Source organism: Danio rerio, chromosome 9 (assembly GCF_052040795.2).
Source record: "Danio rerio strain M-AB ecotype USA chromosome 9, GRCz13ab, whole genome shotgun sequence".
Classification (NCBI taxonomy): domain Eukaryota; kingdom Metazoa; phylum Chordata; class Actinopteri; order Cypriniformes; family Danionidae; genus Danio; species Danio rerio.
This window is the reverse complement of record NC_141029.1, coordinates 46,797,804-46,825,743: the sequence shown is the minus strand read 5'-3', so window position 1 is coordinate 46,825,743 and position 27,940 is coordinate 46,797,804. Positions and strand designations below refer to the sequence as shown.

The window sequence follows — 27,940 nt, the reverse complement described above, 5'->3', positions numbered from 1 at the left end:
GTTCCTGCTCTGCAAAAAATAAAACAGACACCCTTAACATCTCATCCATCAACACGTGAGAACAGTACAATCACCAAACATGCAAAATAAAGAGAAACAGGCTACTATCTCTCGATAGTTGACCATCAGATGACGAGCATGGACATTTTTCTTTACAAGTCTCAGTGTTGGTATTATTTTTAGATGTTGTGGGATCTCATTCCAGGCTTTTGTGAATAAATAAAAGAAGGGTCTCCATCCATTACAGTTTTTAAAAGCTGTTAATGGCAGACATCAATTTGTTGCAGATTTGTATTAAGTTTTGGTACCAAAGCACAAAGGGCTGCTGAGGTAGCACTATTTAAAATTTGTTAGTAGAGTTTAATCCCTGTGTTCATAATGTAAGTTTGATATAATAAAGCATTCGAGAGTAGGAAAGCAGTGATGTGTCCATCCAGAAAGTCTATTGTGGATCTTTTTAGGCCCTATTGTGCAGTATAGATATTAGCTCCGAGCTATGAATTGCTGTTTGACCAAACAGGCAAAAAGCATGACAAGCTGGAAAAGATTATGGCATGAATATAAGTTTCAGAAACAGAAAAGAACAAATTTGTCCCAAATTCCCATAAACAAATAGCTTTTGTTTCAGCTTTTTGTGTTTGCTAAAAGATTAGTTAAAATTAGACTAAATTATTTCAAAATGATTATTAGACATCATTATGTTTTTGATATGCTTACTATTATATCCTTTATTTTAAAAATCGCTAACATCTCTGACGTCCATGGAAACAAAACTGTTTTGAACATGTCTTTTATTTTGAAAATCTTTTACTTACGGGTTCCGGGTTTATTGTTCTCTTTCCGTCGTTTGCTTCACTCTGCTGCAGACACCGGTGTGAGTAAAAATAAGATGATCATCTGTGCGAAATTGGAGCAACATTAAAGAGTGAGACGAAAGGTAAGAAAATAGAGACACAAACACATAACACAGATGTCGATGTCACTTCCGTGTATCTTTAGCAATCACTTGTTGTGTGTTTCGATCAAAAGTTTGCATCGGAATGCAGTAATTAGCCAGCTGACGGTTTACTTACGCTACTGGCTCAAGTGTTCCCATCAGTGTTCATTATCTCAATTATAAACATTAAATTATGACCCTAGAGAGAGAACTGAGCAGTTGTAAGTTACTAAGATAAACAGACGAGTGTCTCACTAGTTTGCTTCAGCTGTAAGTTAGACGTCTAACAGGATCTGATCTAAGTAAACTAATAAACTTTATATATTAGAAAGTGTGAATTTCAAACCGGGCTAACTGTACAAAAATATTGTTTGTAATCGATGTTTGTGTAGATTGTTTTGCGTTCTAGATTGTCAGTTAAGCATATTTACTATATATAGAATCATTTAAGTTACTGTAATACTACATGGTGAAGTAGCTGTATCATTCATTCATTCATTTTCCTTCAGCTTAGTCCCTTTATTAATCAGGTGTCGCCACAGTGGAATGAACTGCCAATTTACCTATACCAATTCTGCGATAAACCGGAGCACCCGGAGGAAACCCACGCCAACATGGGGACTTGAACTAGGGTCCCTTTTGCTGTGAGGCAACATTGCTAACCACTGAGCCAACATGTCGCCAAATTCAGAATTGTATAAGAATTTATATATCATTGTGGTATTTCTTGAACTGGCTTAAACTTACTCAATATGAGATTGTAGTGTTTGGACTGAATTAAATTTACTGAAGATATTTCAATCAGAGAAAGTAAATGCAAGTGCCTTAGTAAAATGAAAGATGTCACTATTGATGGAATAATATTTCGTGATCTTTGACCACAAAATATATATTTGTAAAAATCAAATGACATACTTATTTTCATAATACATTTTTATTAAAACTCTTTACTAAAATGGGAAAAATCTTGTGGTTTGAAGGACAATGACACAGTTTAAATGATGAATAATTAGTTCTCTGGTCTTTTGGTTTGTTGTCAAAGGATTCTTCTCATAAATATCCCAGACATTAGGGCTGCATTATATTTATATATATATATATATATATATATATATATATATATATATATATATATATATATATATATATATATATATATATATATATATAGTTTCAGCATCAATATCGTAATGTATGCATCCACAGTAGTCAAATCGCTTACAGTAGATATGCAAGTCATGACACAAGATTTGTGGTGTCACTGCAGTTTAACCACAACATAGTCAAATTTGATAGTTTTTGTAAATGTTTTTAAGCTCTGAGAGAGATTAAAGTATTTAGGCACAAGTTCAATAAAGAGTAATTTTATTGCATTATTTTTACAATAAAGACTTATTTCACTTCTATCTTTTCTTTTATTGTTTTGTCTATGCTTATAATTTGTTTATTACATTTTATGCATCATTCACTTCCCTACAGAATCATCCCAATCAATCTAAAATAAAACATTTGGTAACACTTTAGGGACCAATGCTCGCTATTAAATAATCGCTAATTAACATGCATGTTATTGAGATATTGCCTGCTTATTAGTACTTATAAACTAAATATTCTGCATCATCTTATTCTACATTCCTAACCCAACATCTAAACTACCTTAATATCTATTAATAAGAAGCAAATTAGGAGTAGAAGCAAAAGTCATAGTTAATGGTTTGCAAAAAGCGAGAAGTGAACATTAAAATAAAGCGTGACTAAACTAAAGTTTGTGTGTTTAAACTAAAATAGTGCTATTCAATCATTTGGTAAAACTGTACATACAGTATATAGAAAAATCAAATATCGCAATGTCATATTTTTCCAATATTGTGTGGCTGTACCTGACATATTGTTTACTGGGTTAAATAATTACAAAATTTAAATATGTTTTATTGGGTGTTTTTGTGAATCATAGTTAAAAAATACATGGGTCTTTATTTTTTGCTCAGAAAAAAATTATACGAGACACAAATTGTATTATTGTGTTGATTTTTGACCCCTATACTGTATTAAACCACATGAATAGCAATATTATTTTGTAAACACTCTATGTGTTTCCCAATTTAAATTTGCATACTCTGTCACATAAATGCATAGTTTGGTGCAAAATAAAAAATGTAAATATACATATTTAAATTGTCATTTTCCAGTTTTAATATCTAAAATACATAGAAATTTTAATGCTTCATAAATTGTTAAATTAAATTGAAAATGTGATACCCAGTCATAATAATATTGTGTGCCGACGTAAAGTCAATCCTTCCTCTCTCTTTTCTAATCCTTCTTCTCTCTTTTCTCCCAATGTTTTCCAGTCTGAAATTGCCAATGTCTTATATTATAATAAATTTGAAAACCCCTAAAAAATAATTATAAAAAAAAATGTAATTCCCAAATTGAATTGATGTGTGTAACGTGCAAGCAGAAATGGTAGCAGAATGATCATTAAAATATTATTTTAATTCTACTGCATTTAGACTTGTGTTAGAATAATAGGATTGCGTTTTCATCACAACACTGTGGGATGCTTCTAAAATACTGTACTGGGTTATTACAGTATTGAATATTAGAATTGAGATTAATTAGGATTTAAAAAGAATGTTTAGAGATGTGGATTATGACAGACAGCTTAAGAAAGTTGCTCCGCCCTCTGTAAACACTGACGTGTTCATTTCCAGTAGCGCTGCATTTGTGAACACTTCTCTTCCTCTTTTTTTCACTCTCATTTCATCAAGGTGTCTTGGCTGATCATCACACATCTGTAACCTCTGAAGTTCTTCTACACCAACAATGGAGATGATCCTGAATCATTTAACACCTTCAAGGAAGTCTCTGCTGTTTGCCTTCATCGCAGTATGGCTTTTCGTTTCCATTTCCTCCGATGAAGATTACTACAAGCTTTTGGGTATCTCGAGAGAAGCTAGCACACGTGACATCCGACAGGCGTTCAAAAAGCTCGCTCTCACGATGCATCCAGACAAAAACCCTGTAAGTCGATTTATTTTGTACCGGTCAGATACAGCGGGATAAAATAAGTATTGAACACGTCACTGTTTTACTAAGGAAATATATTTGAAATTTTAAACAGACCAAAGCAATTTATACACACAATGAAAAAACAAATTAGTTCAGAAATTTAGAAGATAGTTCACCCCAAAACTTAAAAATGTACTCACTATTTACACTCACTCAAGTGGTTCCAAACCCTCATGTGTTTCTTTATTCTGTTAAACAAAAAAGAACATACATTTCTGAAAGCTGAAAACCTGTAGCCATTGACTTCCATTATAGGAAAAACCAATACAATGGAAGTCACTGGTTACAGGTTTATAACATTCTTCAAAATATCAGAACAGACAAAAGAAACCAATAATGGTTTGGAACGAGTAAAGGGTAAGTAGAGGATGACAGAATGTTCTTTTTTAAATGAACTATCCCTTTAAGTTAAAAGATTAAAATGACACAGGGGGGAAAAATTGAACACATGAAGAAATGAAGGTGTAAAAAGGCATGGAAAGCCCAGTGAGCAGCTGAAATCAGAAACATCTAGATATTTAGTTGTGTTGAAGTATGAGAAAAAAAATTACATCTGAGCAATGCATGTGACTATTCTCCAAGAGGCATCTTGAAGCTGTCATTACTAAAAGAAAGCAGTTTATACAAAGTACTATGTACATTTCAGAAGTTCAGTATTTTCTTCTTGTCTCATTCCTTTGTTTTACACACAACTGTTTTTTTTTTTTGTGTGTGTCTATGTTCGGATTGTTTGAGTTTTTACCAAAATCTGGATCAATTCTATGTCAGCAGCTTCTTTAGAAATATATTAACTTGGAAAAAGCATGACATGTTCAATATTTATTTTTCAATACTTATTTTATTCATGTAGTATGCTTAATTGAGAATGTTGTGATCGTCAGAATGATGAAACAGCCCACGACAAGTTCTTGAAGATCAATCGGGCCTACGAGGTGTTGAAGGATGAGGACTTGAGGAAGAAATATGATAAATATGGAGAGAAGGGTCTGCAAGATGAACAGCAGGGAGGAAGATATGAAAGCTGGAATTATTACAGATATGATTTTGGTAATTACATTTTTCTGCATGGTGTTCTGTGTGGATGATATTTTAAAGTGTTACAGTACAAAAGTGAATATGTTGTAAAGTATGCTGTGCTTGTCTCTATACCAAAGGAAAATCATGTTTTTTTTTCAGGAATTTATGACGATGATCCAGAAATTACCACCTTAGACAGAGGAGATTTTGGTAAGTGTTGATGCTGTTTGACCCGGAATAGGTGATGGAATGCATTTATTTAAGACAAAAAAAGCTTTTAAAAAGCTTGCTGTACTGAATCTTACAAAAACATGTTCTGATTATTTAAAAAAATATATATATATATTAATAAAAAGTAAAGCTTGGTCCCCTCAATTTTGACAAATTATGCATCCTGACATGAAAATGCATCACAGTCATATAAAATACTTTTGGAGTTTTAATTCAGCAAAAAATAAACCATACAGTTAAATGTGAATTAAATAATGTAAATTTTTTTTTATAGTAATAATAACAATTATTCCTTACGTTTATATAGTGCTTTTCTGGACACTCAAAGCGCTTCACACATCCACATGGATGATTTGATGGCAACCATATTGCACTAGACCGCACACCACACACCAGCTGATTAATGGAGAGGAGACAGAGTGATTAAGCCAATTATGATATGTGTATGGTTGGGAGGTCATGGTGGACAGAGGCCAGGGGCAAATTTAGCTAGGATGCCGGGGTTAAACCCTTACCCCTATTATTTTTATTAATTTTTTTTTCCAAAAGACATCCTGGGATTTTTAAAGACCACAAAGAGTCAGGACCTCGGTTTAAAGTCTTATCCATAAGACAGCGCTCATGGAGCAGTGTAGAGTCCCCATCGATATAATGGGGCATTAGGACTCACACTTACTGCAAGCTGATGTGTATGCACACACACACACAGTAAATTATTCATCCTCATGTGAAATTGTAATACTTTTTTAAATATTTCCCGAGTGCTGTTTAACAGAAAGACATTTTTAATTTTTGTTTATACGTTTTAATAACTAATTTCTTTTTTCTTTTTTTTTATTAGATTCATCTTTGGTCAGACATATAAGACAAGTATATAAATAAAGATAAAATTCCACATTTATACACAAAGATATACAAACATAAGATAACAAAAATAAAAGAATAAAGAAATAAAAAGAAATAATAAAAAGAAAAGAAAGATAGAAAGGCAATTAAGATCCTCGATTAAGGTTAAGGTCTCCTTAAAAAAATTTAGAAAAGGGCTCCAGACTTGAACTGTTCTGGCTTTTGTTTTATCGCAAATCGAATCTTTTCCATCCAAAAAGTATGCAGGAAATCAAAAATACATTGCCGATAAGAAGGGGGAGCTGCTGACTTTACAATTCATAAGAATAAGTCGTCTAGCCAGTAAGGTTGCAAAGGCAACGCTATCGGCCTGTAATGAATTTAATTCAGCATATTAATAACTAGTTTCTTTAGTCTTTGCCATGATGACAGTATGTCATATTTTACTAGTTACTTGGCTAAATAAATTACTAGTATTCTGCTTAAAGGACAGTTTAAAGTATTATCTGAAGTTAATTATGTTAATTACGAAAGTTCTTAAAAAGAACTATGTATGTGTGTTTGTGTGTTTAAACGTATGTATATAATTTTAATGGGGACTAAAAATATTGATTGTAGCAGTTTTTAAATTTAAATAAAACTAAATTGTTTCAGGCAAACTAAAAGAAATATTATTGTCTTTTTAATACTAACCAATGAGAATTGGAGGGGGAAATGTGCTTAGTATTTATTGACAAAAACTCAATTCAACAGCCTGTTAATTATCAAGTTAGATCTAAAACGCACCCATGACCTCTTTTAAGCTGATCTTGCAGTGGTCAAATAGATTCCTGAGCAGCTTCTGCCAGTGTTTAAGTGTTGACACACCGGTTTTGTCTTTATCCACAGATGCAGCTGTAAATTCTGGGGAGGTCTGGTTCGTGAATTTCTATTTCCCACGCTGCTCACACTGTCACGATCTTGCCCCTACGGTGCGTAATTCTGTTCTCTCCCACTTACAATCACTTTCTCCTCACACGTTTCATTATTATAGTCACACTGTACTGTATCTGACTGACGTGTGAATCAACCCTACAGTGGCGGGAGTTTGCTAAGGAAATGGACGGTGTGATTCGGATAGGTGCTGTGAACTGTGGTGATAATGGCATGTTGTGCCGCAGTAAAGGCATCAACAGTTACCCCAGCCTCTATGTGTTCAGAGCAGGAATGGTAAGAGCATTTTCCATAGGGCTGCACAATATTGGAAAAATCTTACAGTGCAATATTTAGTCTTTATGCTATATTTATTGCAATATGAATTAATATAATTAGCTCTATTTGGAATTATTTCATTTATATCACCTGGAAGGATCAAGACTTTTTCTATGCTATGCATCAGCATAAATTATAACTAAACAGTGCTTTATGATTTTCTGGGGAGTCTAACAGTATTCAAGTACAGAAATTGAACAATCAAATGTAAATTATTATGGTCATCATTGTATTAATAATAATAAATTATATTTAATAATATCTTTTAATCTTTAATAAATAATCTAATCCTGCGATTTAGCTATTGCAGATACACACATTGCGTTATAGATGCTCAAATTATATATTAGTATGCAATTCATGTGTATGTACAGAATGAATGTAATATTCATTTATATGTTTAATGTCTGTAGTCATCCAAAATAATAAACATAATCTTGCCAACAGAATCCTGAGAAATACTTCAATGACAGAACAAAATCAAGCCTTACCAAATTTGCAATGCAGTTTGTGAAGAGTAAAGTGACGGAACTATGGCAAGGTATTTAATACTATAATTATATTTTCATTTAAAGCCAAAGGTGATGTAGTAAATAAAGAGTTAATGCAAGTGTTTTAGTTAAATGTTCTTTTGAGATTGTTATGATTCTGTTATTTACACTAACTGGCCACTTTATTAGGTACACCTGTCCAACTGCTTATTAATGCAAATTTCTAATCAGCCAATCACATGGCATCAACTCAATACATTTAGGCATGTAGACATGGTCAAGACATGCCAGAATGGGGATATTTTGAAAAAAGTGATTTTTGTTGGTGCCAGACGGGCGAGTGTTTTAGAAACTGCTGATCTCCTGGAGTTTTCACGCACAACCATTTCTAGGGTTTACAGAGAACGGTCTGAAACAGAGAAAATTTACTCAAATGTTCTCCACAGTCACCAGAACTCAATCCAATAGAGCACCTTTGGGATGTGGTGGAACGGGAGATTTGCATCATGGATGTGCAGCCTTCAATTCTGCAGCAACTGCATGATGCTTTCAAGTCAATGTGGACCAAAATCTCTAAGGAATATTTCCATCACCTTGTTGCATCTATGCCACGAATGATTAAGGTAGTTCTGAAGGCAAAAGTGGGTCCAATACGTTACTAGTAAGGTGTACCTAATAAAGTGGCCAATGAGTGTATAATGAAAGTGGTGTATTTATTAAGGGGTTAAATGCTAAATTAACAAATTTTTTTTTGTTGATAAATTTTATGTAGTGCTAAGTGTTACTTAGCATGTTATGTGTTTATCCCAGTTTTAAAACTACAGAAATGTTTTGTGTATAAATATTGTAAATTACCTACTGGCATATTCATTCCATGTAATAAAATGGCCAAGTGAACAGTACCAGAAGCTAAAAATATTATTATCTGCTGTAATATTGTACTGCCTCTGACTCATGCTGAGCATTGTCTGTGTATTTAATAATGTATTTAATTTTTAGGCAACATTTATAGTGAGATTGAGCGAGCATTTGCTGAAAGAATCGGCTGGTTGATAACTTTTTGTGCAGACACTGGAGGTGAGACTACAACTAATCCTGTTAGATGTTAGAAATAATGTTAGAAATCCCTGTTATTCATCTTTTAAAAAATCACTAAAACGAGATTCATTCACAGACTGTTTGGAATCACAGACAAGACGGAAGCTAGCAGGAATGTTGGTAAGTGTTCCCTGTTTTACTAAATTCAATTCCAATGTCTAAACATTTAATAATGGCTCTTACTGTCATGTGAGCATAAATGAACATTGTAATCTCTACAATACAGGACGGTTTAGTTAATGTAGGATGGATGGACTGCACCAAACAGGCGGATCTGTGTGAGAGCTTTGAAATCAATACCAGCACTACAGCCCTCTTCCCTCCAGGCAGTTCTCTCACTCAGAAAGGCAGTGTATTGGTGGGTAAATTATTGTATATCCTGTTTAGATGCATTGTTTTCTAATTGATCGGATCTAATTGGGTGTTTTTCATTTAAATTTTGACCAACCTTGCAGTTTATTCAGAGTTTGGATACTAAAGAAATATATGCACAAGTTCTGCAGCATCTTCCTGACCTGGAGATTCTCACAAAGAGCAGTTTTGAGGTAAGAGTGCAAGTGACTGCAATGCATATCAAGAGAATAAGGAAAGGCTGTACATAATAGGTTTGTGTTTGCAGTCGAGTGAGTGTAGTCTTGTACCACACCCAGCACTACCTGCAGTATCTCTCTGTTTACACACTAACTGACACGCACTAACTAGATCAGATATCATTGTGTGGCTCTGTTTGGAAGTTTCGTGAAATATACCTTATTACTTTTATAATTGTCTAAATATGTTCTTTAACTTTGTCATTTCAGCATAAATTGGCCCATCACCGATGGCTTGTCAGTTTTTCTTTTGGACGCAACGATTTGGCTTCACACGAGTATAAAAAACTCAACGCTCTTCTGAAGAACTCGCATATACAGGTTCCTGATAAATGTTATTCATGAATTATACATTTATTGTGTATTATTAATATTTTAATTCTTTTGTTGTACCATATCTGCACGTCAGTATTTTATTAAAGTGATCCATTATTCTGTTTTAAAAAATTAAATTTAATCAGCGCAATTGCCTAGTGGTTAGCGCGCTGACATATAGTGCCGTGTACCATATCTGCACGTCAGTATTTTATTAAAGTGATCCATTATTCTGTTTTAAAAAATTTAATTTAATCAGCGCAATTGCCTAGTGGTTAGCGCGCTGACATATAGTGCCGTAGCACTTGAGGGCATTCCGAGTTCGAATCCCGGCTTGAGTACTTTTCATCAAACCCTAACCCCAGACAATATCTCTAAAAACAGACAATATTTCTAAAAATTGTCATATTTACAAGATTAAAACTTGTAGATTATTTAAATAAGGCAAATGCGTTGATAAATGTGCAGTAGGTGATCTGCCAAAATGCTAATCGGTTAGCATATTAGCTTTGGGCGGCAGGGGACTGTTTTAAAGCCACGCCTCTTGAAATTGCGAACGCACGCATAGCAACACGACAGCAGACAACCCACTAGCTTATGTCATTCGCCAGTTAGAAGTGTATGTAGTGGTTGGCTCGCGGCGTGCAGGAATTACACTTATTACTTAGCCATACTTGCATGCTATTTCAAAATGAATATTCAGAGTAGAGGTAAACAATATCGGCAGGGCGTCATTGTTCAGAATGGCTGTCATTGTTCAGAAATGACCCAATGTGAATATAAAACCAACTTCAGCTCAGTATAGCAGGCTAGGCGGAATAGCGCTATTTACTTCTGTTTTGTTGTTAAACTAAAGAAGAATCTACATCATCAATGCTGTAAAAGTTCCTTATGAAACTGAAAATACTCATATTAATCAAGGATTTCAGTGGGTGAACAACACTTCTGTGCATATAACCCATTTGAAGCGACAACATCTGCATCAGCTTTGTGTGAAGCTAAAATAGTTTTAAAACAGAACATTACCTGTCTAACAGAAATACTTTAGCCATAGTATCGTCCTTTCTCCAGCGTGCAAAAGTAACTCCAATATTCATTCAGGAGTTTAAAAAGTTTCAATTCAGCATTTGATTTTGCCGCAGAGGTGACTGTCTCATGTGCTTTTGTCATGAACGATTATCTATGTGTGCACACGCTAATGGCGGATATGCGTGAACAGATGCGCAAAAGCCAAATCTGCATTTGTTGACAGACAGTTTGAGCTACTTATTGGAATTATGGGAGATGTCGGCCCGACAATATTTAACTGGATGAACATTTATTAGTTTATCCAGTTTAGTAAGTGCGCCTGTTTTCACGATTGTTTTAGAACTTCCGATTCAGTCGCCTATGGGAGAAATGACTACGAATAATAAATGGAAGAAAACGGTCCAACTACTTGCTCTACAAACAAATGTTTGCATGACTATACAGACCAAGTAGAAGAATATAATAAGAAAATATCAGTTTGCAACATCAAACAGCAAAACGAGCAGTTTTTTATGTCTAAAAATGAATGGAAGTGAACGGAAGTCTCGAGCCAAAAAGATTAAAATGGCTGCGCCCGCTCGTCGGCAAAGAATAAGGTGAATTGGACTGTGAAGAGACTTTTAACCAGCACAACAAAATAATTTTCAGAAGACAATCAGCTACTGCACCTTTAATCATTACTAAAAACGTGCATTTATTTAGACCAGACATTTCACCCTCTCTAAGTATATAGTAAAGTTTTTCGTTTTAGTTTTTCAGTGAGTCATTTAGATAAAAAGAAAAATTAATTATTTAATGTTTCTCTTTGGTTACTGTGCATGCACAGTCAGCTGCGAAGCCAAGTAAAAAGTAGGCTTACGTAAAAAGGCGATGCAAAAAACATATACAAGCTTTAGAGAGCAAAAGCCAAAGTTGAATCCCGGACATTTTAGGAGATTTAATCCTTAAAAGGAACATCTCTGTGGGTCTGCAGAGCACGTGAGAGGGACGTCTTGTGGGAGTGTTCACAGTTCTCAGCAACACAGAATGAAACGGTTAAACGAGAGAAGATTTTCCACTACTTAATGGATCACAGATGTTTGGTTATATTGGGCGTATACAAACATTTTTTTACGGATGTTAATGAAAGTGAAAAAATACAAAATGTGCCACTAAATATACTTTATTCTCCCTACCCAAGTAAAGTCTGTGTGGGAAGCACTGCTATTGGACTAGCCTGCTTTTGGCCACTGCAGAAGGGTTTTTTATGAAATGAACTCACTTAAGGAGATATTCAGCAGTGCCACCTGTAAATTTTTATCAAGTATTACCGTTAATTAATCTAATTTATGTATTTATTTGATTGGGTTTTTTTAATTGTTTATTTATTAATGAAATAGTTTTTTTGCCATGAAAATAGCCTTTTTTGCTGACAATAAATAAAAATACATGATATTATTTGAATCTCAACTACAATAGGTTAACATGCATTCTGAAAACACCTCTGTTTTTACTGCTGTTTTACACAGTTCGTTGATCATATAACTGATGATGTGTTTGATTCATTGCATTAATCTGTTTGCACAGGTGGGGAAAGTGGACTGCATCTCAGATTCTGAGCTGTGTTCTTCTCTGTACATACATAAGCCCTGCGTGGCGGTTTTTAAAGGAGTCGGAATTCATGATTTTGAGATCCACCATGGTGAGTTCAGACAAGCTTTAATAGGACTAATCTTAATAACTGAAACAAGTGCTTTTTAATGCTCTGATGTATGAATGATGCGTATAGAAAAAAATCTTTATATAAAATTCTTTCTGCAAAAAAAAAAACTTCTTAAATGTGGTTTAAATAAAAAAAAAAGAAAAAAAAAGGTCTAAAACCAGCACCAGATGGTTAAAACACTTTTCGCGTGTTTTTTTAACACTTGGGTCAGTTCCCAAATTCAGTTACCCTCCCCTTGCCACCTTCTTGGCTGATTTGTGTTCACATCCGCTTGTTAAGTGTGACGTCACGCGGAGCGGCTTCCGGGTCCAAGCGCTATATTCAACTGAATAGGGAGACTCATGAAATGGTAATAATAAACGTTTACAAAGCGATTTAATACTTTCGAAAGTCACGATCGCAAAATTTATGTCCATGCCTAATATTCGATGGCCAGAAAGAGATTCATTGTTTTATAAATTGGTTAAATTTTGGTATTTGTTATGCAGCAAGCCCAGAGATTGTTGTGTACACTATGACTTTATGTAAAATCTACTTTAATGTGTGATAGGAATAAAACGCGATCATAAAACGAATGATTTCTCCACTCAAATGAATGGCGGCTTGGACCCGGAAACAGTATACATACGTCACAAACACGTCACCACTTAACAAGCGGATAGGGTGTACTCACACTATGCTATCCGAACTGTACCCAGGCCCGTTTCCTGCATCGTTTGAGAAGTGTGTTAGCTCGAATCGGGCTCAGGCACGGGTCACTTGGCTGGCCCTGGCCCAGTTGGAAGAGGTGGGCCAAAGCGCAGTTTACTTGGGCTTTGGCGCGGTAGGCTCGTGTGTGTGTGAGTGCAAAACGTGCCTGAGCCCGAAACTGAAAGCGAGATGTGACTTTTAAGGGACTGTTAAATATGGATTTATTAATCATTCTTACTGTTCAATGAACGCAATCTGTTGTAGTTTATTAAAGACGCAAACCCCTCACTGCACCACAGCTGCACCTTCAGCAAACCTAATTCCTGCAGCACAAGCACTCTATGATTGTTTATAAGCGTCAAAAGTGGCGGATCTGTTCAGCGAAATATTTGACTGTGTGTCACCGCATCCTAAACGGCTAAAACAATTACACTGGAGAAACCTCCATTGTGCTGAGCGAAAGCACTTACTGAACAGCACCTCATCGATGACGTAAGCATGCCCAGGCCCTAATGTAATGTGAGTGCGGGGCTTCGGGGGAGATGGGAGGGGGGACAAGCATGCTTTGGTCTGGTTCAAGGCAACTGTACATAGTGTGAGTACACCCATAGTCTTTTTCCTTCTGAACCTGGGTACGCTTGGGTCATCGAGCTGCTATTGTGTATACAGCTGCTAGATGATGGCCATTTACACATGGTACACACATCACAATCATTTTGATTTACTGAATCTTTTGGTTTTGGTAACATACAAAGAGCAACTTGCGTCTATCTGCCACAAAAATATTATAAATTTTCAGAACATAACGCAATGTCTGCAGAAGATGTTTTTTGAGGAAACAAGCAGACATTATCACTGCTTTTGCACTGGGTCAGTCTCGCTTGTCACCAATGTAACATTAGGTCATACACAGACACACAAACACACACACACACGAATGAACGTTATGAAAACCAAAGTTTGTTGTAGAATTGACGGTTCACATCCATTATTTAGTACGACTGCATTCATATCAGAAGTGAACTAGACCAGAGTTTGCATGAACCGTACCCCAGACCATGTCTTTAATGTGGGATCAGCTATGTTTTGCGGATGCGCAAAGAAAGACAGTGTTCACACTACTGTAGCTAAACATACCAAACTCTGGCGTCAAATAAACCCGGGTGCGGACCAAAAGTGCTATTGTGAAAGCACACTTGAACTAACCAAGAACATTAAAAATCTCTTAACGTTGTTCTAAATTAGCAAATATTTGTATTATTAGCAAATAACCATTGTTATAAAATGTGTTTTGTGATGCCTGTTACTCTGTCAAATCTCCAGGTAAGGATGCTCTGTACAACGTAGTGGCCTTTGCCAAAGAGAGCGTGAATGCCCACGTCACCACACTGAGGCCTGAGAACTTCCCCAATCATGAGAAGGAGCCCTGGCTGGTTGATTTCTTTGCTCCTGTGAGTTATTCCATGCATTTAAATCCTCTGCTCAAGCATACATTTGAACAGTAATGATTATCTGCTGCACACACACTCACATTTCCATGGCAACTTCCTACCGATGGTTGATTCATCAAGCTCAGGACGGTGAGAAATGATCTGCGGAGGCAAGCATAGAGTGAACATTACTGCCACAGTGTGTAATTTGAACATTGAAAGGTCAAGAATTCCCACTGGTTAATACTCCACAACATTCTCTGTTGAAGATGAATAGAATAGAATAAACTCTTTAAATACAAAAGCTTCTTTCAAATGTATGCAGCAATTTCATCATTACACACAACAAAACAAGCAGGTTTTCCACATGGTTTGCACCTACATAAACACATATACCCAATGTCTGCTATTAATAATGAAGAAATATTCAATTCAAGTTTATTTGTATAGCGCTTTTTACAGCTGTTACTGTTTCAAAGTAGCTTTACAAAAGGGGCACATTATTGCATTACAATCAAATTCAGAAAAGTTAAGATTATTAGTTTCCATAATTATATTAGTTACAATAACTTTAACTAATTAATTCGTAATTAATAGCTGGGCCCACTGAAATCATCCACAGATTTCTGCAGAATCTTAGCCCATCATTCAGTCTATTTATTCACATGTTTAAATGTGTGTACATTTATATTTATTTATATTAGTTTTTAATATTAATTTCAATAATATTATTGTCAAATATAAAAATGTACATATAATTTATTTACAATACAGTTTTTAAAAGTTATATTTTCTGTTGTTTAGTAGATATATTATATGAGAGGCTTGGTTTGTTTCCCAAATAAGTAGATCTAATTGGATTTGTACTGTAAACATTAAATAAAAGGTAAAAAGGTATTATTTTGATTTCATATATTAAGTTATGATACTCCCAAAATCATTCCGCAGAAATCTGCAGATTTAAAAAAAAATTCTCTGCAGAAATCTAAAAAAAATGTTTCTGGCCCTACTTTTAGCTTTTAACGGTTAAAGTTATATATAAACATAGTAAACCTGCTGTTATAAAGTATGTTATATAAATGCACAGTTGTTCATATTTTAACGCATTGAAAACAATGAATGTAATGAATGGCATTTTTGTTGATAATTTTGTACATATAAGCCAAGTCTATTTATATAGCACATTTATTGCACAATGGTAATTTAAACGGCTTTATATAAACAAGAAAATATAAATTCATATGATCTCATTCGTAAAGTTTAGTACAATTTAGTCATTCCCCAATTATGGGGAATTATGGGTGCCACGACTCCTTTTTAAAGTGTTTCATTTTCAGATGACTGAACTTGATTTTGCCACTAAACTGACTAAACATAAAATAGTTCTGTTTCCTCATAAGATCAAGCTGAATGCTAGAATAGACTCATAAAATAATCATACAATAAGAAATAAAAACAACAAGGAATAAAATTATTGAACAAATATGAATCCTCCTAATAAACCTCGCACAGAAACTCCAACAAAGCACAAACAAAACACTCACTTTTGGATCTATGAATACATTTCTTCCTCACTGCATACAGACAAGTGATGAATAATAATAATAATGAATAAAAGTCACTAATAATTAAGTGAATCATCTTCTCATAGGATAAGAAGCTTGGTTAACACAATTAAAACAAACCAAAAATAGAATTGTGCTATGTTCAAAACAAACATGAATCTCTAAAACTGAATGAATTAAAATGAATCTCTGTTTGAAATATCTGAAAAATCATTGGTGGTTATTATCAATAATAGAATATAGAATAAACAAGACATGTCACTCGTATAGTTTTGAATGGGGAAAAGTGTAACGTCAATATGGTAAATGAAGCCCCGCCTCCTAGTATGGGAGCCAACCATTGATCGCTATAGACCGGTTTCTCCAGGGTAAGGGCTCGGGCCAGATGTGAGTTTCTGCAGACTTGGTGTGATTTGAACGTTTAGAAATGAAACTAATGTTTAATGTCATGGGTGATTCTTAATATGAAATGTAAGCTTGGCAAGCAATTTTAGAGATTTAATAGCCGCTGAGTGAAATGACTTGCTTTAAAGGGACTTTGTTATTAATATTGGATCTGTCCCACAGTGGTGTCCGCCATGCCGAGCTCTCCTCCCAGAGCTGAGGAAAGCCTCAATCCAGCTCTTCGGACAGCTGAAGTTTGGGACTCTGGACTGTACCATTCACGAAGGCCTCTGCAATACGGTACTGAAACATTCACCCTTCCTCAAATTAGGGCTGCACGATATTGGGTAAAATCTGACATTGCCATATTTATATTTTCTCTGATATATATTGAGATTTGAATACAATTTCAGCTGATGATTTGAATAGCTCTGTTTGGAATAAAATCATACATTTAGATTGACTGGAATAATCTTGTAGTGGAGTGAATCAAACAAATTGCAATCGTAAATAAACATAATAGAGCAAAAATAAAAGTGAAATAATTAGTGCTTTATGGTTTTTCCAAAGAGTCAAACAGTAGTTAGATATTCAGGTACAGTAAATGAATAATCAAAGGTAATGTAAAATAACACTGTAGAGTCTTTATTGCTGATCAACTACAATCACAACTCATACACGGCGATATCGATGCTAAAGCGATATATTGTGCAGCCCTACTGAAAATATTGCAAAAACTGCAGAGTTAGGAATAAACGAAGGTCTGAGCCAGCTCCAAAATAAGTAGGACTTGAGCTCCAACTGGGCTTTTGATTTATTTATGTCTTTACGTGACAGTCAATCCTATTGTGTTCTATTAAGGTCTATACCCTAAAACTACCCCTTACAGTAATGAAAAGCTGAATTTATTGTTGTATAGAAACATAAAAAGGCGCTGTATTGATGCGCATGTGCCTAGTAGACACAGCTGAAAACACTTCTAGCTTTAACCAAACTACTGTACTTAAAACTGTAAGGTTGATCTGTTGGATCTGAAGTTATTGGCTGCATGTGCTCAACGTCTGTAGCATTTTAATGTGGTTTCCTGCATAAGCATGCTCTTAATAGGATTACGGTCCTCATTAGCTTCCTGTCTGAGTGAACTGATCTGTATGTAGAATGTGTTTATAGAATCATCAAATCTTTCTAATCTTTGCTACAGGAAACCACAGCATTTGACTTAATACATTTTCGGTATGTTTCTTCTGCACCACTAGCAGCAAAATTACACAACTAATATAATGTTAGATTTAATGGTAATTACTACATATTTTATATTTATCATAATATATAATCAAAATAATAATGACGACAATACACTGTAAAATTCACATTGTGTTGGGATAACGTGAACAAATAATTTAAGTTGACTTAAACCTCCTCAAGAAATGTTGTTTCAGCTGATTTTATTTAAGTAGTTTGAACAAACATAGTTTTGCATAGTAAAAAATAATAATAGTTGATGTTATTTAATGTTGTCTATTAGTATTCCATTATTTTAGTCATTAAAAATTATTACAGCTATTGCAAATTTAAAGCGAACTCTAGAAAGTTATTAGAATTAATTAGGTATAGTTTTTGAGGAAATGGCTAAAAAAAATTGATTCTAAAAAAAAAAAAGTCTGAATGTTTCTTCATGATTACAAAAAAAAATTGTCATTTAGAGCCAATTGGTCACAATAACAAATGTTTTTACTTCTTGTCATTTAAAAAAAAATTGGCATTTACTCCAATTACCCCAAAATTGGTGCTGTGTAATGAATATTAACCTTTAAAAAGATATTTATTATTAGCTTTATTAAAAAGTTATTTTATTCAACAAAATATATCTAAATGACAATATTTGTTTATTTTAAATGTGGCAGAAATGGCATGAGTAGTTCAAGAAATAAAACAAATCACAATTTAATTAATCACATGATTACATTGTGATTTGAAGCATTTGTTTGGGCATTCAAAAAAATGTATCAGAAGTTGCCATGTATTCAGGCATGTTTATGTACATTTTCCCCATTATTGTTATTTGTATTGTTTACTTGCAATAGCAATGTTTTGACGTCCATTTTTTATTATTATTATTTTTTAAACAACATTTAAGACCTCACCCTGCTTTTGCTTCTAATTAAAATTATTTTAGGATAGACTTACATAACAAGCTAATATTACCAAGGTATGAATATGCAGATGACATCCAGTTCTCAACTCTTTCACCTTCCCTTTCTTCAGTACAACATTCACGCATATCCAACAACTGTAATCTTCAACAAGTCCAGCATCCATGAATATGAGGGCCATCACTCTGCAGACGGCATCCTGGAGTTTATAGAGGTCAGTATACTTAACTATAAATCATATAATACTGCATGCACATTGTATATCTGTTTCAATGTAACAGATGGCTGTGTCTTGCACAGGACCTGGTGAACCCTGTGGTTGTGACTTTGGGCCCAGAGTCCTTCCAGGAGCTAGTGAAGAGACGCAAGTCCTCAGAGACATGGATGGTGGACTTCTACGCCCCGTGGTGTGGCCCCTGTCAGGCCCTGCTGCCCGAGTGGAGGAGAATGGCACGGGTACCTGCTCTATTACATTACACTGACAGCAAGTGCAGTGCTAATGCATTACCGCATTACTTATTATAGTTTTTTTGCAGTTTGATGTTATTATTGATGTGAAGACACTAGATTAAGTGCCTGTCCACAACAAGCATGTTGTGCACTTTAAATTATAAATGGCAAAATTTCATGCAGTTATTCAAAAGGCTGTGAAACAATTATTAATTTTTATAATAATTGCTGTTAAAAAATTAAAATTAAAATAATAGAAGAAATACATAAATAAAAATTAATTACAGTTCATAATACGTGTAAGTATAAATGAGATCATTAAAATTGTAAACTTAATTTGTTATTAATTTTTATTTATTAATTGTAAAAAAAACACAATCATAATGGTGAAAATAAATTACAGTTAATAATACATGTAAGTATAATTAAGATTTTAATTGAAATTAAAAAGTAAAATTAACTTTAAAGACCTTTGAGGTTTTAATAATAGCATTTATTTTATGTTAGGGATAAAGTGCATCCAGGAGGTTGTTCTCAGAATAATGCCCAAGGCTTATCAGGTGTCCAAAGTAAAGCAGAGCATTTTGTATTAGACTGAAGAGCTTTATTCTGCAAAAACAACTGTCCTGATGTAGTTTAACTTGCTTATTACACAGCTACTTGCCAAAAAACAAAAAATTTTGACACAAAACATTGTTCTGAGTCATAAGAGTTTATTAATTCTTTACTTAAAGGCAAATCTGACAGAATCTAATTCAGTTGATAGAGGATACACTAACTTGCACATTATTCAGACACAAGATGGCGCCAAGCAGTGAAAAACTTGAAAGCTGACAGAAACTAAACTAGCTGAATAAAGGATAGACTAACCTCTGTATTATTCCTAAACAAGAAGGCACCAAACAGTCAAAAACAGAGCTGACAAAAACAAAGCTGACTGAATAAGGCATAGACTAATCTACAAATTATTAATTGACAAGATGGCACCAAACATTCAAAAATGCGACGTGACAGACAAGCAGATGCAAATGAATTTTGATGTAAGTATATAGATGTGAACGTATTCAACAGTGGTCAAAGTAATTCGAAGTTCCCAGTTGAGCCTGTGTTATTTAGCAGTTGTTATCTTGGAATAACATATCTTGGAATGTTGTGATTAACCAATCACAATCAAATATTCCTGACAGCCATGTAACAAATTATATAAATATATATGCTCACACATAATATAATATTAATAGCAATAAAATATATCTTCGAAATCTGAGAATTAAACGTCTGAAGTATTATATAAATGTTTCCAAGTACATTGTGAAAAAGTTGTGTAATTAGCTTACACTCAATGTGAAGGAAAAAGATAAATCATTTATTGCAGTAATTTGACATAATTGCTTGCAAAATTGTCATGGTCATTACTGCCCTGTGTGTTCTAGATGCTGAGTGGGATTGTAAACGTGGGAACAGTCGACTGTCAGAAACACCACTCATTCTGCCAGAGCGAGAGCGTCAGAGCTTACCCAGAAATCCGTCTTTTCCCTCAGAACAGCAACCGCAGAGACCAGTATCAGTGCGTGTCCCTCACTTTCTCTACCTCATACTCATTCACTCATGATTAGTTCTACAAATTCTGTGTTTCTCTTTCATTCCTCTTTTTCAAAAGGACCTATAATGGATGGCACCGAGATGCATTTTCACTCAAGGCTTGGGCCTTAAGGTGAGTCAGATTCTTAGTAATAAAGTATCCATTTTTACAAATATAACTACACAGTGAATTGTGCAACTAGTTTAGCAAAATGTTAATATCAAACTATTGAAATAAAAGGAGCTTTGGCCAACAGAAATTGTTACAAATAAGGGTTTATTCACTTAGTTCACTTGCTTTAGTTCAACTCTGGGCCAAACACAGTGTCGATTTTCTGAAGCAGACATAAAGGTCTGCAATATGCGTTATGGGGGACATATTGAAGATGTGAGTGTAACTGGAAATAGAAATTCCAACAGTAAAAAAAATGAAGGTATAGCCTACAAGAGATAGGAGTTTCGGATCATTCAAATATATTAAGTGTTTCATATTGATTCCCTATAATAATTCACAAACAAAAGCAACGGTGGCATCTCAAGACAAGACTGAACTATAATGCATCCATACATGGAATGCAAGTTTGAAATAAGAGACAGTAAAGATCGATTCATTGTTTATCTGGGTCTTTAGGTTACACTGCAAATAATGCTTTTAAGTTTTTGTCTTGTTTCTAGTCTAAATGTCTTTAAATTCTTAAATCAAGAAGAATTTTCTTGACAAGTAAAAATATATATATATTTTTTTTTCAGAAATAAAAAGTAAAAATGAAGTTTTTTTTTTTCATAAAAGATGCAAAATAATCTGCCAATAGAGTAAGCAAAATAATCATATTTCAAAACAAAAACAAGATTATTTCACTTCCTCTAATAGTTCACTGGTTATTTTGCCTTGTAACAAGTCACATCTTCATAAACTAAAGTTATGCAGGCTGTGCCAGAAATGATTAGTTCATCCATCTCGACACATTTTATGTCATTTGTTCAGCAGTAGTGACTGCACCATGATTGACAGATAATGGTGATCCGTCTACACAAAAGTATCACTTTTATATGCTTCTCTAGGTTTCAGGAAAGGATGAAATTGTATATTGCCCAGCCTTTCTAGGTTCCTGCTACTACGATGCCTGTCTGACAATATGAAAAGAATATTAGCATTATGACTGGTCAGATGACTGGCTGTCAATCAACTGGCCATGTAGGGTCAATTGTGTCAGATCTAATTCATACCTTTAAAAAAAAGTACCAGAGTTAACCTCTTCAATTGAGTCTCGGTCTGTTTGTTTGGTGTGCACCAGAGTGGGATTGTTGTATTCACGCCTGCCAAAAGAAGAAAAAACCTTGAGTTTGATTTAGTGGAACCAAACAAGACAAGTGTGAATTAGAGTTGTCGGTTTACCATTAGTTCATCTTACGATACTATACCAGTTGAAGTATCATGATACTAAATGGTATTGCGATACTGTAATTCATAACTCAAATTATAAAGAAAATTGTCAAAAAATACTATATTTTACAAGTTATAATAGGTCTTGTATTTAATTCATAATTCCTTTATTGTTGGAAAAAGTATTTGCACTTCAACTAAAATGTATTCCTTGTTGTTTATTTTATAGATGACACAACAAAAATAAATTAAAATAAAGATACAAATTATATCAAATGAAATTTGATACAAAAATATTTGAAGTGGTCAAAAATAGTTTAAATGTTTCCTCTTGCTTTTTTGGGTTTTAAATGTTGTTGTTTTTTCAGTCTTATCAGGTAACAATCCAAAGTCATTCAAATTTTTGTGAGTCATTCATTTTAAGGCATTGACGCAAATTTTGTAGCTACTAAATCATATTGACAGGACAGAAATGAACCGATTCAGATGTGTGTTGAAACCTCAGAAAACATTAGAAAATGTGCATCCTTAAAGGGTTCCTCAGACTATTCAAATAAAACATGCGAGCATTTTAGTGACTTTTCCACATGCAGCATTATCTATTATAGATAGACCATTAATGACGATACTACCGCTTACAAACTACAGTGGCACCACCACTGTAGTCATTTTGGTTGCGTTTCTGTTAAGATACAGAGTTTTTTTGCCTTTGTAATCTAACTCTTGGACTCTCTTGTTCATAGCTCACTGCCTCGTGCCTCAGTGGATCTGTCACCTGAGGATTTTAAGAGGAAAGTTTTGGGAGGAAAAGATCATTGGGTGTTGGATTTCTATGCCCCGTGGTGCGGTCCATGCCAGCAGTTTGCCCCTGAGTTTGAAGTTCTTGCCAGGGTAAGATTTTATTCTGCCAAATTTGTGAAGACATCTGATAAATGTAAAGCATTTACCCTGAATTTTTTTTTTATATCTGCCAGACATTTATTTAATATTAAACTTTTTTTGGTATAGTGAAACTCCAAGCACATACTAACTTCAATCTTGTGTTTTAAATATAAGCTTGGCCTGGTTATATTTAAATAGTTTAATATTGTAAACTATACTGCTGTTGTAGTGGGCTTTGATAACCTCCTTTGAGATCATCTGGTATTTGGAACTTAACTAATGTTTTTCCAAACGTTTACTGCTTTGCAAGTATTGAAATTTCCTAAAACAAATGCAAATATAGCTGCAAATGAACTTTAACCAGCTGAACCAATGAGAGCAGTACATGTAGTGCTTTAGCCAATCGCATACATTATTGTTTTTAATGCTGCCAAGTTGTTTTGCATGTACACCTGAAACCATGTTTCTTCATTCGATCATATATATTTCTGTCTTCTTCTTTTTTGACATAAGTTGTTATCATTATAATCATGTGGCTAATTGTACAAATATAGTTTTCATAAGCCGAGGATGTTAATAATAATAAACAGTATATAGAAAAATAGTAAAAAAAACATTTTAACTGCCTTTCTTGATTTAACAAGCATTGTGGGTCACTCTTGACAATAAGGTTTCATTAGTTCATGTTTTTACTAGCATGAACTAATAATGAACTATACTTGTCGAGCAATTATTTATCATAGCTCTACATTTACTAATGCATTATTAACATCCACATTCATGCTTGTGAACATTAGTTAATGCACCATGAGTTAACAAAGAACAACTGCATTTTAATTCACTAACGTTACTAACATTAATACTGTAATTGTACTAAATAATGTACTGTTCATTGTTTGTTCTTGTTAGTAAATGCATTAATATTGTAAAGTGTTACCCAAATGTGTGCACATAACATCAAATGTGAATTGTTACACAAGAAATTCTGGGATTGTCAGTTTACATTTTTTACTTACTGGTCCAGAAACTCTCAAATTACAATAAATATGTATTCATTCTTGCTCTATAAATGTAAGGCTACAGCTCATTCAATTTAAAGTGATGCATAGATTGCACTATACAAAAGCCAAACTTAATAAGCTATATCCTTCTGTCTCTCCCCTGTGTGATAAATGCAAAGGTGCAGTCAGGACCTATGGTCATATATTTTGGTCCTGAAATGGTTTCTGCCCTCAAGTTGGAAAGGTTAAGCTTCTCTAGATTTGGCAAACAAAAGTTGTATGACAAAACATGGGGCCCCTTCCTTAGATGTATAGGTTATTAATGTTTCTGTAAATATGTATAATTTTTTTCTTCTCTCCACTTCCTTTTTACACGTTATTCTATTTTGTTTCTTATTCCATCAGTCTGGCTAAAATTTCTTTATTGTTTTGTGATGGTGCTGTAAAATTGCTGTTATGTTTGTATGTGTTTTGGTGCATGTTCTAGTTAGTATAAGGTAATAACACCGAGACAACATATATACATGATGTACATTATTTGGTGTTATGTTTTTACAAAAACTTCTAGAAATAAAGTAAAAAAAAAAAAAAATATTACAATAAATATGTACTGTTAGATCTATGACAGGTATTTATATAATGAAACTTAGCTATTAACTGGTTTCTATTGTAGCATTTTATTCACTTTTTTTACCCTTAAAATATATGTTTTTTCAGACAGATAGATGGATGGTTAGATAGATCTCACTAAGGGGAAAATGCTTCAACAACAAATATACTACTTATGTAATTCTTAGGGATGCACGATACTGTATATTGACGGCCATATCGTTATCGGCTGATAAATGCTATTTTTAAACTTAGGTCGATATCTTTAAGGCGATAAATTACATAATTGTACAAAACTGTGTGTTGAACTTGTTCAGACTAGTCCTGTGCACTATAACTGAGCTTACTTCACATTGTTTATTCCTTCAAAGTCCGTCCTTTTTTTCGTGTGCTATTGCTGTGTGTTAATAACTCAGTAAGTAACCATGTTCCTTATCATTTTAGATATGTTTGATAGAGTGCCATTAAATATATTGGTTTAAATCATCTCAGAAACACAGAACATGTGTAAACATAATATCAGTGATGCACACGTGCTAAACACCTTGTTGGGTTGTTTGGAATCTGATTATTTGTTTCAATCAACGTGTTGTTTGCCATGTGTTGTTGATGAAAGATCGTATTCAGTTTGATCGGTTAGCTCACATTCTGTCTTTATATTGTGCACTGTGTTTGTCATAAAGTCATCTGTGGTCAGTGCTCAGGTGTTGGATCAATCTGACTCCGAGGGCAAATCTGACTCTGCTTCTAACCCTAATTATTTAGTTAAGCCTTTGAATCTCCCTTTAAGCTGTATAGAAGTATCTTGAAAAATATCTAGTCAAATATAATTTACTGTCATCATGGCAAAGATAAAATAAATCAGTTATTAGAAATCAGTTATTAAAACTATTATGATTAGAAATGTGTTGAAAAAATCTCGTTAAACAGAAATAAGGGAAAAAATAAGCGGGGGGCTAATAATTCTGACTTTAAAAGTATGTACATATGTACATTACTCCAACATGTTTTATTCAAGAACATTTGAGCTGGTTTTATTCCTTAGCTTTCATTTGAATTAAAATATAGTTACCTTGCTTGTTAATTAAATCCCATTTTGTTATTTAACCAATTATTTTTATATTTTTAATATATATATATATATATATATATATATATATATATATATATATATATATATATATATATATATATATATATATATATATATAATTATTATTATTATTATCATTATTATATATATTTTTTAACTGTCAAGTTACATGTTAATTTGCTATTCATTTTGGCATGTTGATTTATGTGAAATCATGAATATAGGTCTATATAATCACCTTGCAGTTTTGAAATAATAGCTTTTTTTTGCTTTGATTATAGATTATTCAGTTCATGAGAGCAGTTCAAACTTTTATGTAGTTTTTAAAATAAAATTTACTGTTCACTTTATAAAAATAGTACATTTTGAAATATTAATATTTATCGGCTCTATATATATCGGCTATTGGCCTCCAAGTTATCGGTTATCAATATCGGCAAAAAAATCCATATCGGTGCATTCCTAGTAATTCTTATATAGTTTTAGTTCCATTTCTTTACATATTTCTAGTAGCTTTTTCAATCAGTTGTCTTGTTCCATCTTGCAGTCTGGTGTTGTTTTTTACAGAATGTCTAGATTATCATTCTGAAATCATGCTTTAGAACATGATCATACTGTTTTGAACATGTCTGCTCCGGTTTTAACTTTTCCATTAAACTGAAGATGCAATTATTATATATCAAAAAGCAACACAGCATCATATCCATGGACTTCAGTCAGTGCAAGTACTCTAATCATGAATAAATTCGCCTGTTCTTCTCCTGCAGATGATGAAGGGAACTGTACGAGCGGGAAAAGTGGACTGCCAGGCACACTATCAGACCTGCCAGAGTGCTGGGATCAAGGCTTACCCCACTGTCCGATTCTACCCCACCTTGGGCACCACAAGGGTACAGCTCAAGCATTGGCCATCATAATGTTCTCATATTGTTCATCATATTGTGCTGACTGTGTTATTTGTGTCTCAAACTCTTAGCGAGATCAAGGAGGAGAGCATATTAACAGCAGAGACGCCACCGTCATTGCAGACATTCTTCGACAGAGACTCCAGCAGCTAGCATTACAGGGAAAGTCCAAACTTAAAGTAAGATACTCGTCGCCTATTTGATTATCTTACTGCTTTTGATTTAGGAGTCTTTCAAACACTTTAAAGTGGTATTTCACCCAAAAATGAAAATGTGCTCACCATTTAGTCACCCTCAAGTGGTTCTGAACTTTGAGGGTGTTTTTTTTTTTTTTGGTTGAACACAAAAGAAGTTATTTTGAAGAATGTTGGGAAACCAGTAACAGTTGACTTCCATAGTAGGACAAACAAAATCTAAAAAAGTGAAAAGTTACAGGTTTCAAAAAATTTTCAATTTTCAATTCCTTTGTGTTCAGCAGAAGAAAGAAATTTGGACAAGTTTGTAATTCAAGAGTTAATAAATGATGAAAAAATATCCAGTTTTGGGTGAATGATCCCTAAAAATAGACATGATGCTGAATCTGATAAAAATCTGATTTATTTTTATTTTTTATTTTTTTATTTTTTTGACTTTTCATGCTGAATCAGATTTTTTTTTTATTCAATTTTAATAATTTTGACGTCAAAGAAGCACTGCTTATTAAGTAATTATTTTTAAAATATTTAGGTCGGGTGTAAAAAGAAATTAAAAGTGGATTTCCTTGAATTGTAAATACATTTATTTTCAGTGGTGTGGAGAGAATTCTTAATTTACAGCTCAAAATTGAGTTCCTAATATCACCTTTTCCTTTTACTTCGCTACAGGATGAACTTTAGGACCCCTTTTGGATCTGCAGATGCTGTTGCATGTGGAGCAGTGACAGTGATGGGAGAAAACGCACACTTATGGACTCATTTTGATGAGAGATTTGAGTTTGTTTACTGCCAAATGGACTGTGGAAAGCAGACTCGCCTCGGCTGCTTCGGAGAGGGAATAAATCAGGACTCAACTAGAACCTCTGAATGTGTTACTGATGCAAGAAGAGGTGGTCAACAGTGCAATTATTTATCTGTAATCTGTGAATGTCCTGTCAACTAGTGTCTTCATTTCTAAACACAAACTGTGTTTATGACTGTAATGTGTTTTTCGCAGCTGCTCCGTTACGGGTTTCTGTGATTAAACGGTCAATTTTGAA

General features: G+C 33.8%; 1 protein-coding gene and 1 long non-coding RNA gene across 5 annotated transcripts in view; one reads left to right on the top strand and one right to left on the bottom strand.

The window, feature by feature from the left end:
* The first annotated feature begins 887 nt into the window (after positions 1 to 887).
* Positions 888 to 27,940, top strand: dnajc10 (DnaJ (Hsp40) homolog, subfamily C, member 10). Its single transcript, NM_001083547.1, has 23 exons — positions 888 to 937; positions 3,709 to 3,961; positions 4,891 to 5,056; positions 5,186 to 5,236; positions 6,992 to 7,074; positions 7,181 to 7,312; positions 7,802 to 7,895; positions 8,845 to 8,922; positions 9,020 to 9,063; positions 9,170 to 9,301; positions 9,399 to 9,488; positions 9,744 to 9,854; positions 12,444 to 12,558; positions 14,593 to 14,720; positions 16,832 to 16,948; positions 18,914 to 19,015; positions 19,102 to 19,257; positions 20,685 to 20,818; positions 20,912 to 20,965; positions 22,960 to 23,107; positions 26,569 to 26,691; positions 26,778 to 26,885; positions 27,570 to 27,940. Exons 2-23 carry the CDS (start codon positions 3,764 to 3,766, stop codon positions 27,579 to 27,581), a joined length of 2,376 nt encoding a protein of 791 aa, NP_001077016.1. The 5' UTR covers positions 888 to 937; positions 3,709 to 3,763; the 3' UTR covers positions 27,582 to 27,940.
* LOC141376198 (uncharacterized) overlaps positions 14,210 to 27,940 on the bottom strand; it is a 36,396-nt gene continuing 22,665 nt past the window's right edge. For 2 of the 4 annotated variants that reach the window (XR_015499855.1, XR_015499856.1), the window contains exons 4-5: positions 22,060 to 22,149; positions 14,210 to 14,861 (exon numbers count right to left, since the gene is read on the bottom strand). This is a non-coding gene — a long non-coding RNA (uncharacterized LOC141376198). The remainder of the gene's footprint in view (positions 14,862 to 22,059; positions 22,150 to 27,940) is intronic. The other 2 variants (XR_015499858.1, XR_015499857.1) reach the window with 1 other exon arrangement.

Coding starts and splice junctions, on each gene's coding strand:
- dnajc10 (NM_001083547.1), top strand. CDS start 3,764: ATGGAGATGATCCTGAATCATTTAACACCTTCAAGGAAGTCTCTGCTG. Junction 23,108..26,568: donor AGTTTGAAGTTCTTGCCAGG/GTAAGATTTTAT, acceptor CTTCTCCTGCAG/ATGATGAAGGGAACTGTACG. Junction 26,692..26,777: donor CCACCTTGGGCACCACAAGG/GTACAGCTCAAG, acceptor TCAAACTCTTAG/CGAGATCAAGGAGGAGAGCA.